General features: G+C 41.4%; 1 protein-coding gene across 1 annotated transcript; it reads left to right on the top strand.

Moving 5' to 3' along the window:
• The first annotated feature begins 9063 nt into the window (after positions 1 to 9063).
• On the top strand, positions 9064 to 9650 carry LOC103788996 (uncharacterized). Its single transcript, XM_017966173.5, has one exon. It carries the CDS (start codon positions 9078 to 9080, stop codon positions 9294 to 9296), a length of 219 nt encoding a protein of 72 aa, XP_017821662.1. The 5' UTR covers positions 9064 to 9077; the 3' UTR covers positions 9297 to 9650.
• Positions 9651 to 18051: the final 8401 nt, after the last annotated feature.

Genomic DNA, 18051 nt, shown 5'->3' with positions numbered 1-18051 from the left:
TAGCTCTTGTTACCCAGGCTGGAGTGCAATGGCGCGATCTCGGCTCACCGCAACCTCCGCCTTCCGGGTTCAGGCAATTCTCCTGCCTCAGCCTCCTGAGTAGCTGGGACTACAGGCATGCGCCACCATGCCCAGCTAATTTTTTGTATTTTTAGTAGAGACGGGGTTTCACCACGTTGACCAGGATGGTCTCGATCTCTTGACCTCGTGATCCACCTGCCTCGGCCTCCCAAAGTGCTGGGATTACAGGCGTGAGCCACCGTGCCAGGCCAATAATATACTTCTTTGATGGGGACAAGTATCAAATGTGCTGGGGAGACTGGATCTCATTCTGGAATCTGTCTTGGGTGGGGCAGCAGGCCCTATAAAGAGATCCTCTGCTGCACGACTCCTAAACTCCTGAGCACTGATCTGCTTTGGAGAACCTGGTGAGTCTGCTTCCTTGAGTTCCTCTGTTCTGTGTGCCCTGAAATGTTGAGTTAATCTGAATACAGCAGGATTGGTTGATCCAATCCTATGAATGTTGATTTGATGCTACTTAGTGGATGAAAATTTAGGTTAGAGCACAATGGTACACTATTTTAGCTTTCTTTTTGTACAGTTAGGTGTTCATATGGACAGAGAAGTCAAGTGGAAAGCTTTGATTTGAAGAAAAAAGAACAAAGTATTTTTCTTTTTTCTCTACTTTTCTGGTGCCTTTTTCAAAGGTTTATGTCGTAGCAGGTGTGAGAGACTGCAATTCTTCCCAAACAGCCCTGTGCTCTGTTTCCAAGTCAATCCACTGGGCACTTACAACAGATAATGATGCTAGGAATAGCTTGTGAGATTGTCATGGGTATCTGAACTTTTGACTGCCTTTCTTGAAGATGTTATTTTTATGGAAATAACATGATTGGTTCTTTACCACAGAGATTTTTCTTTGGAAAAATTGTGTGAGAAAACACAAGATTTCTCAGGGACAATGAAGCAATTTGCTAAAGTGGCAGAGAGAAACCAGGGAGTCATGAAAAGGAAATTAAGAGTTTAAATAATTTCTTGCAGATTGGAGCAATAATATCCCACGGTGTTACATAAGCTTTGCTTCTCTCTCTGTAGGAGTCCCTTCCCATGAACACTGTCATATCATTTCTTTCAGATTCTGAGACTCCAGCAGGATGTCTTACCAACAGCAGCAGTGTAAGCAGCCCAGCCAGCCACCTCCTGTGTGCCCCATGCCAAAGCGCCCAGAACCATGTCCACCACCAAAGGGTACAGAGCCCTGCCCACCTCAGCAGTGCCAGCAGAAATGTCCTCCTGTGCCACCTTCCCCACCCTGCCAGCCAAAGTGTCCACCCAAGAGCAAGTAGCAGCTTCAGGGTTCATCAGGACCATGAAAGGATGAGGATAATTGGCCCACCTAGTTCTGCAGCTCCACCTGCGTCTTCTGATTAAAGCCTACAATGGATACACAGGGAGCTTCTTTCCCCTTAGCCTGTGATCTGCCTGTGATGATCCTGGACACCAAAAGGTTTTCTTTCTGAGGCTGCAATCCTGTCACCGTCCAGGTAGAGACTGAGAAAAGGAAGTCCTCAGCTGTTCCAGCTCCCAGAGCTTTGGAAGAAAGAGCAGCAGTTCTCTCCCTGGGAACCATCAGAGGATTCTGTTGATGTGTTCTGTGTCTGTCTGTCACCTGGGCATGAGCTTCTTGCACCTGTGCAATTGTCACTTTTCTTTCACTCCCTGAATAAAGTATCTATGCATGTATATTTGTGAATGGATCTTTTGGTTCTCTTCACATCTGCTTTATCAGCAATATTATACAATCATTTGGGTTTATTTCCATCTTTCTTTCATCCACAGGCAGCATATCACAATTTGGGTCACACCAAAGATGATTTCTGTATTATTTTAAACCCCTTTTATTTTCTTTAATAGTGTTTGATTGATTCGAGGACCTATTATTCAACTCTCTGAATGTCTATCTCTTTTTTGAGGTGGAGTTTCGCTCTTGTTACCCAGGCTGGAGTGCAATGGCGTGATCTAGGCTCAGCGCAACCTCCGCCTGCTGGGTTCAGGCAATTCTCCTGCCTCAGCCTCCTGAGTAGCTGGGATTACAGGCACACGCCACCATGCCCAGCTAATTTTTGTATTTTTAGTAGAGACGGGGTTTCACCATGTTGACCATGATGGTCTCGATCTCTTGACCTCATGATCCACCCGCCTTGGCCTCCCAAAGTGCTGGGATTACAGGCGTGAGCCACCGTGCCCGGCCTGAATGTCTATCTCTTTACTGCAAAGAGAGCAAAATAACATTTACTTAACAAACTAGTCTAAGGCATGAAATTGAATTACTATCTGACATTTTGCTGGCACAATGCCTGATGCATAATTACCTGTCATTTAATAGAGATTTATCTGCAGCAACATATCATCATTGTTTCCACTATTACCACCACCATCATCATCATCAGCCCCCATATTTGTTCCAGCAAGAGAGTGGCTTGGATGTAACTAAATAGAGAATAAGAAGACTCTCTTTGGTTATGTTTATTGATTCATAACACATATAAGCATTTCGGGTACATGTGAGATTTCATGACATGTATCATGTGTGTAATGATAAACTCGGGGTATCAGGAAATTTAGGACGTTCATCACCTCGAGCATCATCATTTCCCTCTTTGTTGGAAACACTTAAATTCCTCTCTTCCAGCTGTTTTGAAAAATACAATACGTTGTTGTAAACTGTAGTCACCCAACTCAAACAGCTTTTTCTCTTCACAATTTTTCACGATTTTGTCTGTGTTTCTTTGATTTCCTTTTCGACTTTGTTGGAATGAAACACAGCCTATGCACATTCACTATTTGAAAAGATTCTTACAAGAAGAGGTATCTGATTCATTCTGTCATTTACCATACGTCCTTCTTAATCTCATTAACACTAAGCATACGGGAGTACTTTACATTACTCATAGCTCTCAAAATTATGTTCCTCAATATTCTGATCTAACGTATAGAGAAAACAAAAGTAGAAATTACAAGGTCTGTTCACTTTGGGAAGGTTAGTGCCAATGAGGTATTCAGTTTCTTATAAGGATATAGCCTACAATTGAGGTAATTTGTCACCAGAAGAAAAGTGAGACTTAAATGAGCAATTTTCTTATTGTTCTAGACAGCTAACCACATTAACAGCAAATTAAACTGGAGGTAACATTACATATATTTTTTCACACAGACTACTAAATATCTATATATGCTGATATTTTACAAATGAACAAATCCACATATTGCTATTTCTTGTATTTAGATTTATTTTCGTGTATTAACTGAACTCAGAGGAAAGTCTCAGAAAGCACAAACAACTCGGCACTGATCTAAGTTTCTGCTTAGATTAAATCTCATTTTCATCACATAAGAGTAAACGTCAGGATCAGCCCATCTTATTATTTCTGCACACTTCATTCAAATCGTATATTTGCATTTGCTTTGTCCTGAAAACTCCTGGCACACACTTAAAATAAAGATAAAATAAAAGATTTTAAAGGTGAAGCAGATAACTTTCTCACCACGAACAACTTGAACTCGATATTTTGCGTCCATCTCTTTAGTTAGCCATGTGTTTCTTTACTATTGTGAATACTTTCCGAGGCATGTGCTGAGTACTTCGTATGCAGTTTCTGTTTAATATTTTTCTCATGACAATTTATTGGTAGGTACTATTATTATCACTATGTTCTATTACATTTATCACTCCTCTAATAATACTCAATTTCTTCAAATTTCATCATATTATGGTCAATTTTATAATTTCTATCCAGCTGGCTCTTGGATAGTAGACAAACTCATTCCTATTTTTTTTTCATTCTAGTATAATCTGCCAATTTTGATGAACTTTTTTTTTTCTTTTGACATGGAGTCTCACCCTGTCACCCAGGCTGGAGGGCAGTGGCATGACCTTGGCTCACTGTAACCTCTGCCCTCTGAGTTCAAGCAATTCTCTGCCTCAGCCTCTCCAGTAGCTGGGATCACAGGCACCCACCACTACACCTGGCTAATTTTTGAATTTTTAATAGAGACAGGGTTTTGTCATCTTGGCCAGGCTGGTCTTAAATTCCTGACCTCGTGATCCACTGCGTTCAGTCTCCAAAAGTGCTGGGATTACAGGTGTGAATCACTGCGCCCAGCCTTGTGAACTGTTTCATAGATACATATGGCTATTGGGTGTCTGTGTTTCTGTGTACTTATGTCAGTGCTGTGAGGACAAGAATTATTATTGGGGTTTTCTTCAAGAGAGAGTTTATAAAGGATGTGATCAAATGTAAAGCTATAACAATAAAAAGCTGCTAATTACATCCAGCCCCTCTTTAGTGTCTGACCAAAAATGCTGAAGAGAAAAAACACCATTATTTCATGAATTGAGAAATGGACAGGTGTGTGTCTTGTCAGCTTTTCCAAGTAGAATTTTAAGATTCCTCAGTCAGTAATAAATAACCTTTGGAGAATATTTTGAAAAGTAAAACAAGAGAATAAACGTCATCTGTACTTTCACCAGATTAAATCCATAATCAGATTTAATATCCTGTTTCATATGTTTTCTATCTTTTAATAAATGTTGATGAAAATGTTGTCGTGCTTTATATATGTTTTTAGCACAATTTGAATGTTTTAAATTATATTAAAGATCTTTCAAAACATCCACCTTAATGATCTTCAGAATTCTACCATAAGCATGTGCTGTAATTTATCAGATTCAGCATGAAAAAACAATGGAGACTAAGTTTTCATTAAGAAATACAGCAGAAGGCAGATACGCGTGGGGGGTTGGAGTGACCATTTCTATGAGGACATCAAGAACATTTTACCGTAATTAGAAAACATTAAAAGGGTTTGCACAAAGTGAATGGACCACCATGAAATTAGGTTTTGTGAAAAAAAAAAAAAAAAACACACAGCAATTCTCAAAAGGTTACATGATGTATACATTCGCTCAAATATTCTTAAAATAATAAAATCCTAGAGATGGAAAAAAGAGTAACATTTACCAGAGGTAAGCATCTGGGAAAGGAGGGGCGGTTATGGCTTTCAGTGGGAACAGAGGAGCCTCGTGGGACTAGAACCGTTATGCATCTTGATTGCTGTGATTGTCAGCCAAAGCTAAGGATGTGATGTAAATTTCATAGCACTCTAAACACACACACACACACACACACACACACACACACAAATGAGTGAATATATAACTAATAACATTCAAATATACATTGTGAAATGCAAAAAAAATTAAGTGTTTGTTCCTTCCTGTCATTTTTAAGTACTAATAACTCATACGTGATGATCCCCTAGAAAATTATGGAGTAGAAGTAATAGGAATTGACTTAAGGTGACCAGACTCTTAAAGAACATGATGCTAAGCTGCTTAGACATGCAGACAGGTGTTAGAAAGATAAGACCCATGGTGTGCATGTGTGTGTGTGTGTGTGTGGTGTATGTGTGTATGTGGTGTGTGTGCAGTGTGTGTGTGTGGTGTGTGTGTGTGGTGTGTATGTGTGAGTGTGGTGTGTGTGTGGTGTATGTGTGTGTGGTGTATGTGCGTGGTGTGTATGTGTGTGTGTGCTGTGTGTGTCTGTGGTGTGTGTGTGGTGTGGTGTGGTGTATGTGTGTGTGGTATATGTGTGTGTGTGTGGTGTGTATGTGTGAGTGTAGTGTGTGTGTGGTGTATGTGTGTGGTGTGTATGTGTGTGTGTGCTGTGTGTGTGTGGTGTGTGTGGTGTGTATGTGTGTGTGTGCTGTGTGTGTGTGGTGTGTGTGGTGTGTATGTGTGTGTGTGGTGTGTGTGTGTGGTGTGTGTGTGGTGTGTGTGTGGTGTGGTGTATGTGTGTGTGGTGTGTATGTGTGTGTGGTGTGTGTGGTGTATGTGTGTGTGTGGTGTGTGTATGTGGTGTGTGTGATGTGTGTATGTGTGTGTATGTGGATTGTATGTGTTTATGCAGTGTGTATGCATGTGTGTGGTGTGTATGGTGTATATCTGTGTGGTGTATATGGTGTGTGTGTGGTGTATGTGTGTGTGTGGTGTGTATGAGTGTATGTCTGTGTATGTGTGTGTGTGTGGTGTGTGTGTGGTGTATATGTATGTGGTGTGTATGAGTGTGTGTCTGTGTGTGGGGTGTGTGTGTGTGTGTTTGTGTGTGTGCATGCGCCTCACTCTATGTCTCAGGGCCTGGGTGCCCTAACTTGGGGAAGCTGACTGTTAGCTGCCCTTCTTCATGTTGCAGCTGCTTCTCATGTAGCTCGTCTGTGAGGAACTGAACTCTGAGTTTCAAGTTCACCTCCTCAACTTATAAACCGGGCCTGTCTGAGATGCTGGGGGCCCTAGGTGCCACACTGGTGACTGCACTGCTGTTATAAGCGGCCTGTTTGAGTGGGGTGCTCTCAGAAGGGGAGTCCTCAGAAGGGCATGACCCAAACTGTATTATCTCACACAGTGATCTCATTTGGCAGCAAATTCTCCAGTTCTGTGTGGGAGAAATCAGACATTTCTCTAAGAATTTGTGTTTGAGAAGTGATGTGAGGATCTGGGGTGTAGTTGGGGACCTGTTGAGTGAGGTCCCTTTACTTCACCCACTGTGCTTGGCATGCGTAATAGTTTATAGGAGCATTTGGTGAGAACACTGTTTGTACACACCTGGCCTCAAGGTGTTGATATGTTGGCTGTTTCTGTAGTGACAGGCCAGTGGCGATCTTGGCCAAAAGCCCTTCCTTAGAGACTGGAGCACTTGCATTTCTGGGAACCCAGCCTGCTTACCTGAGGGATGTGATGCTGGGTTGATTCAGTGTTCTTGCTCTATCGGGAGCATAGCTGGTGAGAGCTCCAAAGAATCCGAGTCACTCCTCTTCCTCTTTTTCCTTGTCTTCCTCTTCCTTCTTCTTCTCCAATTATAAAACCACATTCTTGGAAGGCTTCCTTATTATTGGCCCAGATAAGGATCCTCCAGCAACATTATTTTAAATGTTTACTATACAATGTGTAGTAGCCCCATTGACTGTTGAAAGAATTTAAAAAGTTGTGAAAGACATTCACATTGACAACATACGTGTTGAGTGAACAATGTGTACTGAAATGGACAGACGAGCGGTATACGCTGAGCTGGGAGTTGATAATCTAGCAAGGTGTGGGGCTAGAGGGCTTTTTGAAAAGACAAAGGAAGAACATACAAACACATAAAAATAACTGTCTTTCAAGGATTAAAACTTGTTTGGAAAGCGAGATAGAGAGAGCAAACATACAGGATCACATTTACTTTATATTTCCTTCTAGATTTCAGACTTTAGGTGCTCTGTCGTTCTCTACTTTGCAATCCTTCTTCTAATTATTTACGGTAAGATACTGTGAGTCTTTGCATCCTGTTCTCTATAGGATGTTCACAGGAGAACACACAGGCATGGTTCAGTACATAGATGTAAAGTGAATGCTTGTAACTTTGGTTCCCTTCTCTCCGTTTCCTTAATGCGGTGACCGAAAGCGTGTCTTTATTAATAAAAAGGCTGTAGTACACATCCTTGATGGCAGCAGTCGCAAACATACTGGGGAGCCTGGATCTCACTCTGGTGTATGTCCTGGGACACAAGTACCTCTATGAGGGGTGTAGAAGACAACTTCAAAGAGAAAAGGAATCTAGCTAAAATCTGGAGTTCTGTGAGAGAAAAATAGAGGTGGAGCAGAACATTTCAGGCTTGAACAGGGGAAACAGATGGAAAAACCCGGAGGTAAGTATGATACTCCTCTATGTATAATCCTAGGGAGGAGAGTTGACGTGTCTGTGGTCATACAACTTAGCAAAAAATGTCTGGGGCCAGAACTCGGGCTGTTGTTAGGTCTCTCCTTCCTTCTAGCACACTGGCAGATTGTGCTACGAAAGTAGAGGCAGAGATGGTTCATGTACAACGATATGGCCTTCAGTAAAGTGGATCAGGGCAGGAAGTTTTATGATTTAGGGAAGGAGTAAGACAGGAAGGACTCATTGCCCCCAGTCACGAAAGAGAGCCCTTGACCACCAGTGACAGAATCCCCCAATTCCCTCTTTGCTATAAGTCGCTGAAACTGAGATCTTAGGCAGGGCCTCCCTGAGATAGGAGCACTTAATCCAGTGGGGAGATGACAGAACAGGCTATTTCCTAGTTTGAGAATCCCTGTCATGCCAGTTATGGATACATTTGCATTTTAGTTGGGACATTGCTGGACCAGCCCAGTTTTAGGCAGTTCCACTTCCTGCTGGGTGGGGTAGCAGCCCCTATAAAGAGGTTCCCTGCTGCGGGACTCCTAAACTCCTGGTACCCGAGCACCGATCTGCCTTGGAGAACCTGGTGAGTCTGCTTCCTTGATCTCCTGTGATTTTCGTGCCCTGTAATGTTGAATTTAATCTGAATACAGCAAGTTTGGAGGATCCAACTCTATGATCATTGGTTTGATGGTACTTAGTGGATGGAACCACAGGGTTGGATAAGATGATACAGTGTTTGAGATTGCTTTTAAAAAATGCAGAGTTATAGGTCCATATGGACAGAGATGTTAATAGGAAAGATTTATTAGAAGAAGATAAAAGGATGAGGTATTTTTCTCTTTTCTGTGTTTTTCTGGCATCCTTTTCAAAGTTTTGTATCTTAGCAGGCGTGAGGGCCTGGAATTCTCCCTGCACAGCTCTGTTCTCTGTTCCCAAGTCAACCCACTGGGGCTTTACAACAGATAGTGATGATAGGAATAGTTTGTGAGATTGCCTGAGGTGTCTGCCCTTGTGACTGCCTTTTCTGAAGACTTTATTTTTGTGGAATCACATGATTAATTTTTTATTACAGAGATTTTTCTTTGGAAAAATTGTATGAGAAAAGGCAGGATTTCCCAGGTATAATGAAGCAACTTGCTAAAGTGGAAAATAGAATATAGTTAGTCATGGAAAGGGAGCTAAGAGTTTAAAGAAACTTTTGGAAATTGGAGAAATAATATGCTATGGTATTACAAATGAGCCTTGGCTTCTCTCTCTGTAGGAGTCCCTGCCCATGAACACTGTCATATCATTTCTTTCAGATTCTGAGACTCCAGCAGGATGTCTTACCAACAGCAGCAGTGTAAGCAGCCCTGCCAGCCACCTCCCGTGTGCCCCACACCAAAGTGCCCGGAGCCATGTCCACCCCCGAAGTGTCCTCAGCCCTGCCCACCACCAAAGTGTCCAGAGCCCTGCCCACCTCAGCAGTGCCAGCAGAAATGTCCTCCTGTGCCACCTTCCCCACTCTGCCAGCCAAAGTGTCCACCCAAGAGCGAGTAACAGCTTCAGGGTTCATCAGGACCGTGAAAGGATGAGGATAATTGGCTCACCTCGTTCTGCAGCTCCACCTGCATCTTCTGATCAAAGCCTACTGTGGATACACAGGGAGCTTCTTTCCCCTTAGCCTGTGATCTGCCCGTGATGATCCCTGACAGCAAAAGGTTTTCTTTCTGAGGCTGCCATCCTGTCCAGGTAGAGACTGAGCAAAAGAATTCGTCGGCAGAGCCAGCTGTCAGAGCTTTGGAAGAAAGAGCAGCAGCTCTCTCCCTGGGAACCATCAGAGGATTCTGTTGATGTCTTCTGTGTCTGTCTGTCACCTGGGCACGAGCTTCTCCCACCTGTGCAACTGTCACTTTTCTTTCACTCCCTGAATAAAGTGTCTATGCATATATATTTGTGAATGGATCTTTTGGTTCTCTTCATATCTGCTTTATTAGCAATATTATACAATCGTTTGGGCTTATTTCCATCTTTCTATGATTCACAGTAGGATCTCACGATTGAGGTCATACCACAGATTATTTCTTTACCCTTTTAAAACCCTTTCATTTTCCTTCATTGGTGTTTGATTGATTTGAGGAACATCTTATTGAAGTTCTCTCACTGTCAATCACTTTAATGCAAAGTGAGCAAAATAACATGTACATCGCAAAGTAGTCTAAGGCATAACATTGGATTACTATCTCATATTTGATTGGTACATTGGCTGACATATAATTAGGTGTCATTTGATAGAAGCTTATTCACAGCAATATATCATCATTGTTTTCACCATCACCATCACCATCACCATCACCATCACCATCACCATCACCATCACCATCACCATCACTACCTCCATCATCATCACTCCCAGCCATAACACCTCTATATGTGTACCACCAAGAGCGTGGCTTGAATGTAACTAACATAGGAAATAAGAAGACTGTCTAATGTTATTCATATTGATTCGTAATATTTGTTCACATTTACTGCCTGCATGGAGTTGTTTTTACAGAATAGACTGTGTTCATGACCAAGTCGGGATATTAGGACATTTACGGCGTTCATCACCTGGAGCATTTATCTTTCCTCTCTGTTGGGAACATTTTCATTCCTCTCTTCCAGCTACTTTGAAGTATACAATACAGTGCTGTATATTGTAGTCACCTTCCTCTGCTATCAAATATTAAAACTTACTCCTTTTATGTATCTCTATGTTTTTACTTATTAAGCAGTAGTTCTCCATTCTCTCTCCCCTGAACACCCTTCCCTGCCTCTGGTATCCATCATTATACTCTCTACCTTTATAGATCAGCTTTTGTAGTTCCCACATATGAGTGAGAACATGCAATATTTGTCTTTCTCTGCTTGATTTATTTACTTAGAAAGATGACTTCTAGCTCCCTCTGCGTTGCTGCCAATGACAAGATTGTATTCTTTTCATTACAGTGGAATGGTATTTCATTGTGTTTTCTTTATCCATTTATTCATTAATGGACACTTAGGTAACACAGCTTTTCTATTGTGAACAGTACTGCAGTAAGCTCAGGAGTTCAGGTCTCCCTTTGAGGTACTGATTTCTTTTCCTTTGAATAGATACATAGTAATTGGATTGCTGGATGAAATGGCAGTTCTGCTTTTAGTTTTTGGAGAAATCTGTGTACTGTCTTGCATAGCAGCCATGCTAATTTACATTCCCACCAACAGTATACAAGGCTTCTTTTCTCTTTGCATCTTCTCCAGCATAATCTTTTTTAACTCTTAAGTTCAGGGGTACATGTCGTACATTTGCAGCTTTGTTATACAGGCAAACTCGTGTCTCAGGGTTTAATTATAGTGTCCGTTGCCTGTGGTAGGCGCCAGTGTCTGCTGTTTTTCTTGAGGTGTCCATGTTTTCTCATCATTTAATTCATGTTTATAAGTGAGAACATGTGGTATTTGAAATTCTGTTTCTGCATTAGTTTACTAAGGATAGTGGTCTCCAGCTTCATCTATGTACCTGTAAAGGACATGATCTCCTTCCTTTCTACGGCTGCATAGTATTCCATGGTGTATATGTACACGTGTACCATATTTTCTTTGTCTAGTCTATCATTGATGGGCACTGAGTTTGATTCCATGTCTTTGCTATTACAAATAGTGCTGCAATGAACATAAACGTGCATGTGTCTTTATAATATAGAATGGTTTATATTCCTTTGGGTATATGCCAAGTAATTGAATTGCTGGTTGGAATGATAGTTCTGCTTTAAGGTCTATGAGTAATTGCCTTCCGAACTGGGCATTTTGCCTGTCATCTCCTGTGTTGTTTTATTGTGATTCTTAGCCTTCTTGGATTGGGTTTCAGAATACTCCTGCATCTTATTGATCTTCCTTCCTATCCATATTTTGAATTCAATTTCTACCATTTCATCCATCTCAGCCCAGTTCAGAACGCTGCCGGGGAGGTCGTGTGATCATCTGGAAGAAAGAAGGCACTCTGGCATTGCGAGTGTTCAGAGTTCCTGCATTGCTTCTTTCTTATCTTTGTGTCTTATGTTTTTTTCCATCTTTGAAGTTGGCAGTGTTTGGATGGGTTTTATTTTTTTTAATCTCATTTGGTAACCTTGAGCTTTTGATTGTGGTGTAAGGTCAATCCAGAAAACTGGCTTCATTTCTGAAAGGGTCCCGGCACTCAGGTAGGTTCCCAGCTCCTGGACTGCATGCTGTAACTCTGAGGGAACTGTATCAAGCTTGACTTTGTTCTTTGGCTCCCCCAGGTTAGGAATCCGTTGTGCTTTGGAGGCTGATGTGCTCCCTGGCCCCTGGCCACTACACTGTGATGGGTGGTGTCAGCCAAAGTGTTTAGCGGTATGGTGCCAGCGGGGTCCATTTCCGTTTTGTATGTGCCAGGAGCAGTGGCAGCATGGCAGGGTGCATACTCTTAGGCTGGGGCAGGATTCTAGCAGGTGCTAGGGTGTAGCTTGGGGCTGTAGGGGGTCCCTGCTGGTGACTGTGTGTGGTGTCACACTTGTATTATTGGTATTTGGGTGGGGTGCTGGTGGGTGCAATCTGTGTGCTTTCTCTGTGTGCGGTGGGAAGGTGTGGTTGTTTGTGGTGCAGGAGTTTCCACTGTTTTCAGTGCCTAGTTTCACTCCCATGGTAGTGTTGGCACAAGTGTATATGCTGGCATGGGCAGTACACTGGCAGGGGTGGGGCTGGCTGGTTCCGTGACTGCAATGGCCATCACCAGGGAGAAGGGGGCTGAGTGTACTCCCACTGCAGCAGTGGTAGAGAAGGATGCACACACTCACATGTACTGCTGCAGAGAGGAAAGCAAAACCCCCTCATGCACACACATGCTGGCAACATGACAGGGCGTGTTTCTCTGAACCCAGGGGAAGCTGCAGTGTGCGGCACAAGCAGATGGGCCAGTGGGTGATTGTGGGCAGCTGCCCCATTGGCGTTCTCCACTTGTCAGCTGTGATCTGCCAGCACAGAGGCTACGATGTGGGTCAAGGGCACCAGTGTTTTCCCTGTAAGTGGTTGTAGCCAGGCTGGCACCCCAAGAGAGGGCAGCTGACCAGGGAGTGCTCAGGTCAGACTGGCCCCATCTCAAGGGCAAGATTGCCCTGTAGAGTTCAGGTCCACTGGTTCCCTGAGAGCTAAAGTCTTCGATGAGAGAAAGTTGAGCCTAGGGAGATGGCCATCCCTGGCCCTGCTCCACTGCAGGTACTCCCACACCAAACCCTTTGGGGTCCATGTCAGCTGGCGTGCTGCCCTGTCACTTCTCTAAGCAGCTCTCACTTCCAACTGGAGTGTCCCTGGTGGTTGAGGAGGTCTCCTTCTGCCTGGATTCCAGAGGCCCATGGCGAGAGTGGGTAGCTTCCTGCCAGTTCAATTCAGCTGTTCCTCTGAAGTCACTGGAGGCCAGGAACGAGTCCTGGTGTGTAGTGTCCCTGTGCAGGCTTCCTAACTTTCTCTCTTTTCAGCCTAGCTCCTGGGGCTTCCCTTTGTTCACTTTCAGTGCCTTCCCTCTGAATATCTGTTAGAAGTGCACCTGTCACCTCGGTCCCTCAGTGGCAGCTGTTCCACCTGGCTGCGTCCTGTTGGCCATCTTGCCCCGAGGCACAGGAATTATCTGGTATGGTAAATGTTTCTGAGGCTTTTTTTGCATCAATATTCATGAGAAATATTGGTCTGTAGTTTTCATTCCTCGTAGCGTTTTTGTCTGGTTTTTGTATCAATATAATGGCGGGTCTCCTGGAATGAGACAGGGAGTATTCTGTATTTTCTGTTTCCCTTTTTGAAAGATTTTGAGAAGGATTGGTATATACATCTTCAGTAAATCCTTCTGGTTCAACACTTTTTTTTTCTTGTGAGATTTTAAATTAGTGATTCAATTTCTTTACTTATTATATATGTATTCAAGTTTTCTATTTCTTCATGATTTGGTTTGGTGGATAGCGTATATCTAACAATTTGTTCATTCCAACTGGGTTATCTGATAAACTGACAGAATTGTTCATAGTTTCCTCTTCACATTTTTTCGTTTCTGTAAAATCAGTAGTAATGTCCCCACTTTCTTTTTGATTTTAGCTACTTGACTGTTATATTGTATTTTCCTCTGTAGTTAATCTGTCCAAAGATTTGTCAATTTTATTTACGTTTTCAACGAAGTAACAATTGTATTGATTTTTCTCTACTGTTTGTATTTTATTAGTATCTCTAGGCTCCTATTTGCTTTTTGGGGCTTAGTGTATTTTATCTTTTGTAGTTTCCTAAGATGTATTATGAGTTCATTGGTCTGAGAATTGTTTTTTTCATTAAAAATGTATATGGTTATGGCTGTAAATTTCCCTGTTAACACCGCTTTTGCTACAATTTACAAATTGCTAAATTTTGGTATCATGTGTTTTGTTGTCAGTAGTCTCAAGCAATTTCTAATTTTCTCTGTGATTTCATTTTTGATCTGTTGGTTGTTTAAGAATTTGTTGTTCTCCAGGTGCGGTGGTTCATGCCTGTAATTCTAGCACTTTGGGAGGCTGAGACAGATGGATCACATGAGGTCAGGAGTTTGAAACCAGCCTGACCAGCCTGGAGAAACCTAGTGTCTACAAAAAATACAAAATTAGCTGGGCATGGTGGCACATGCTGTAACCCAAGCCATTTGGGAGGCTGAGGCAGGAGCATTGCTTGAACCCAGGAGTCAGAGGTTGTGGTGAGCTGAGATCATGCCTTTGCACTCCAGCCTGGGCAATAAAAGAATGAAACTCCATCTCAAAACAACAACAAAAAAAGAATTTATTAATTTCCACAAATCTGTGAAATTTTCAGTTTTAATTTGATTATAGGTTTTTTTTTCTTTGTTTAAATTATACTTTAAATTCTGGGGTACATGTGCAGATTGTGCAGAATTGTTACATAGGTAGACACATGCCATGGTGGTTTGCTGCATCATCCCCATGTGACCCACATTAGGTATTTCTCCTAATGTTATCCCTTTCCATTCCCCCTACCTCCTGCTGTTTCTCCCCTAGCTCCCCACCCTGCAAGAGGCCTCAGTGTGTGATGTTCCCCTCCCTGTGTCCATATGTTCTCATTGTTCAATACCTACTTATGAGTGAGAACGTACGGTGTTTGGTTTTTCTGTTCTTCTGTCAGTTTGCTGAGAACGATGGTTTCCAGCTTCATCCATGTCCCTACAAAGGACATAAACTCATCCTATTTCATGGCTGCATAGTATTCCATGGTGTGTATGCGCCACATTTTTTTTTAATCCAGTCTATCATTGATGGGCATTTGGATTGGTTCTAAGTCCAAATGTAAACAGTGGCACTATTATAAACAGTGCCACAATGAACATATGTGTGCATGTGTCTTTATGTCAGAATGTTTTATAATCCTTTGGATATATACCCAGTAATGGGATTGCTGGGTCAAATGGTATTTCTATTTCTAGATCCATGAGGAATCACCACACTGCCCTCCACAATGGTTGAACTAATTTACACTCCCCCCAACAGTGTAAAAGCTTTCCTATTTCTCCACATCCTCTCCAGCACCTGTTGTCTCTAGATTTTTTAATGATCACCATTCTAACTGGCATGAGATGGTATTTCAATGTGGTTTTGATTTGCATTTCTCTAATGACCAGTGATGATGAGCAGTTTTTCATATGCTTGTTGGCCGCATAATTGTCTTCTTTTGAAAAGTGCCTGTTCATATTCTTCGCCTACTTTTTGACATGGTTTTTGTTTTTTTTCATGTAAATTTGTTTTCGTTCTTTGTAGATTCTGGATATTAGCCCTTTGTCAGATGGGCAGCTTGCAAAAACTTTTTTCCCCATTCTGTTGGTTGCTGGTTCTCTCTAATAGATTGTTTCTTTTGCTGTGCAGAAGCTCTTAAGTTTAATTAGATCCCATTTGTATAGGTTTTCAATTGTGATTGGGAAAGTACTTTGTATGATTTTAGTCTTTGAAAATATATTAACTCATTTTCTAGCCTAATATATGGTCTATCCTGTAGAATGTTCTTCCATGTTCTCTTGAGAAAACTTTAAGGTGTATTCTGCTCCTTTTGAGTGGAGTGTTCTATATTTGTCTCTTTGGTCCAATTGGCTTATATATTTAAGTTCTCTATCTTTTTTAAACTTCTGTTATTTTAGCCATTTTTGAGAGTGAAGTATTCAAGTTTTCAACATTTATTATACACCTATCAATTTCTTCTTTTAATTTCTCTCAGTTTATCTTTGTATATTTTGAAGTTCTGATGTTTTGTAAATACATAACTTCTATAATTTCTTGATGAATAAATCTCTTTAACAATATGTATGTCCTTTGTAGTCTTTTATAACAGTTCTCAAAGTTAATTGTGTCTAATGTTAGTGTATCCACCTCTGGTCTTTCTGGATTTACTGTTTTCTGTATATTGTTTGTCTTTCGATACTGTCTGATTTCTGTTTATTTGATTTTTTGGTGGTAAAACTAATTTACTGCCTTTTATCTTTTGTGTTACTCAAAAATATCTTTTATGGTTTCAATGGGGATTATACATACTATCCTAAAGTTATATTCATCTAATTTGAATTAGCACCCATTTAACTCCAATTGCATCGAAAAGTTGACTTATACCCAGCCCGGCCAACATGGTGAAACCCTGTCTCTACTAAAAATACAAAAATTAGCTGAGTATGGTGGCACACGTCTGCCTGTAATTTCTGAGGCCCGAGAATTACTTGAAACCAGGAAGCAGGGTTGCAGTGAGCCAAGATCATGCAACAGCATTCCAGCCTGGGTGATGGAGTGAGGCTCTGCCTCAAAAAGAAAAAAGAGAGAGAGAGAGAGAGAGAAGTTGTACAACACTATCTTCTTTTTATGTTTAGTTCACAGATTACATCTTTATACATTGTGTGTTCACTAACATGGATTTGTAATTATTTTGTATACATTTGCATTCTAAATCTTGTAGAAAACAAAAAATGGAGTTACCAGATGAAATTACAATAATGCTGTCTTTTATGTACCTGTGTGCATTTATCAGAGATTTTTGTATTCTCACACAGTTTCAAGTTTCTCTCTAGCATTCTTTCCATGTCAGAGGCTCTGTTTATCACTTCTCATACAGAAAATCTAGGGGCAATGAACTGCCTTAAGTTTTGATTTCCAAGAATGTCATAATTTTGCCCTCATTTTTAAGGACAACTTTTTCCAGCTGTAGAATTCTAGGTTGAAAGGTTTTCTTTATTTTCAATATATCATCCCACTGCCTCCTGATCCTAAAGACTTTTGGTAAGAATTTGGTCAACTATTTATTGAGGACCCCTTAGATACAATGATTCACTTCCCTCTTGCTGCTTTCAATAGTTTCTCTTTTGATAGTTTAATTACAATGTGTTTCAGTGTGGGTGTCATTGAATTCATTCAACTGGGAGTTTGTGCTTTTTGGATGTGTAATTTTACACTTTTCAGAATTTGTATAAATGGAACCATACAAGTTCTTTGAGACTGACTTTTTTTTTTCCTTTTTTTTTTTTTCTTTTGAGACGGAGTTTCTCTCTTGTTACCCAGGCTGGAGTGCAATGGCGCGATCTCGGCTCACTGCAACTTCCACCTTCTTAGTTCAAGCAATTCTCCTGCCTCAGCCTCCCAAGTAGCTGGGACTACAGTCGCGCACCACCATGCCCAGCTAATTTTTATATTTTTAGTAGAGACGGGGTTTCACCTTGTTGACCAGGATGGTCTCGATCTCTTGACCTCGTGATCCACCAGCCTTGGCCTCTCAAAGTGCTGGGATTACAGGCGTGAGCCACCGCGCCCGGCCTTTTTTTTTTTTTTTTTTTTTTTTAACGTATCCATTAGCATTTAAAATTGAGCCATGTCTTCGTGAGTCCTGATAGGTCATTCCATGTTATCAGTGCGGAGTATTCCAGTGCTTGCTTGGATGAGATGCAACGCCGTTTATCAACGTAACTATTAAAGGGCATCTTGGTAGATCACGGATCTTGGAGATTATGAATAAAGCTGCTATACTCATTTGAAGGCAGCTTGAAATCTGTTAGATCGATTTTCGAATGTGCCTTTGCTGAATCATAGCATAAAATTACCTTTGTTTCTTTAAGATTGTGAATTGGTTTTCACTTTTCTCGTAACGTTTCTGTTTTATGTAACCTTTCTCCCACTTACAGTAGATTCAGATCTCTTGTCTTATATGTTAGAGTTAACAGTTTTTTTCTCTCCAAATTTTTTCACACTTTTGTCTGTGTTTCTTTGTTTTCCTTTTTGACTTTTTTGGA

Source organism: Callithrix jacchus, chromosome 18 (assembly GCF_049354715.1).
Source record: "Callithrix jacchus isolate 240 chromosome 18, calJac240_pri, whole genome shotgun sequence".
In the NCBI taxonomy this organism is placed as follows: domain Eukaryota; kingdom Metazoa; phylum Chordata; class Mammalia; order Primates; family Cebidae; genus Callithrix; species Callithrix jacchus.
Note: the sequence above shows the minus strand (reverse complement) of the source record. Positions and strands in the feature narration are given on the sequence as shown.

What these genes read in the sequence shown, in the direction of transcription:
- LOC103788996 (XM_017966173.5), top strand. Translation starts at nt 9,078, where the DNA reads ATGTCTTACCAACAGCAGCAGTGTAAGCAGCCCTGCCAGCCACCTCCC.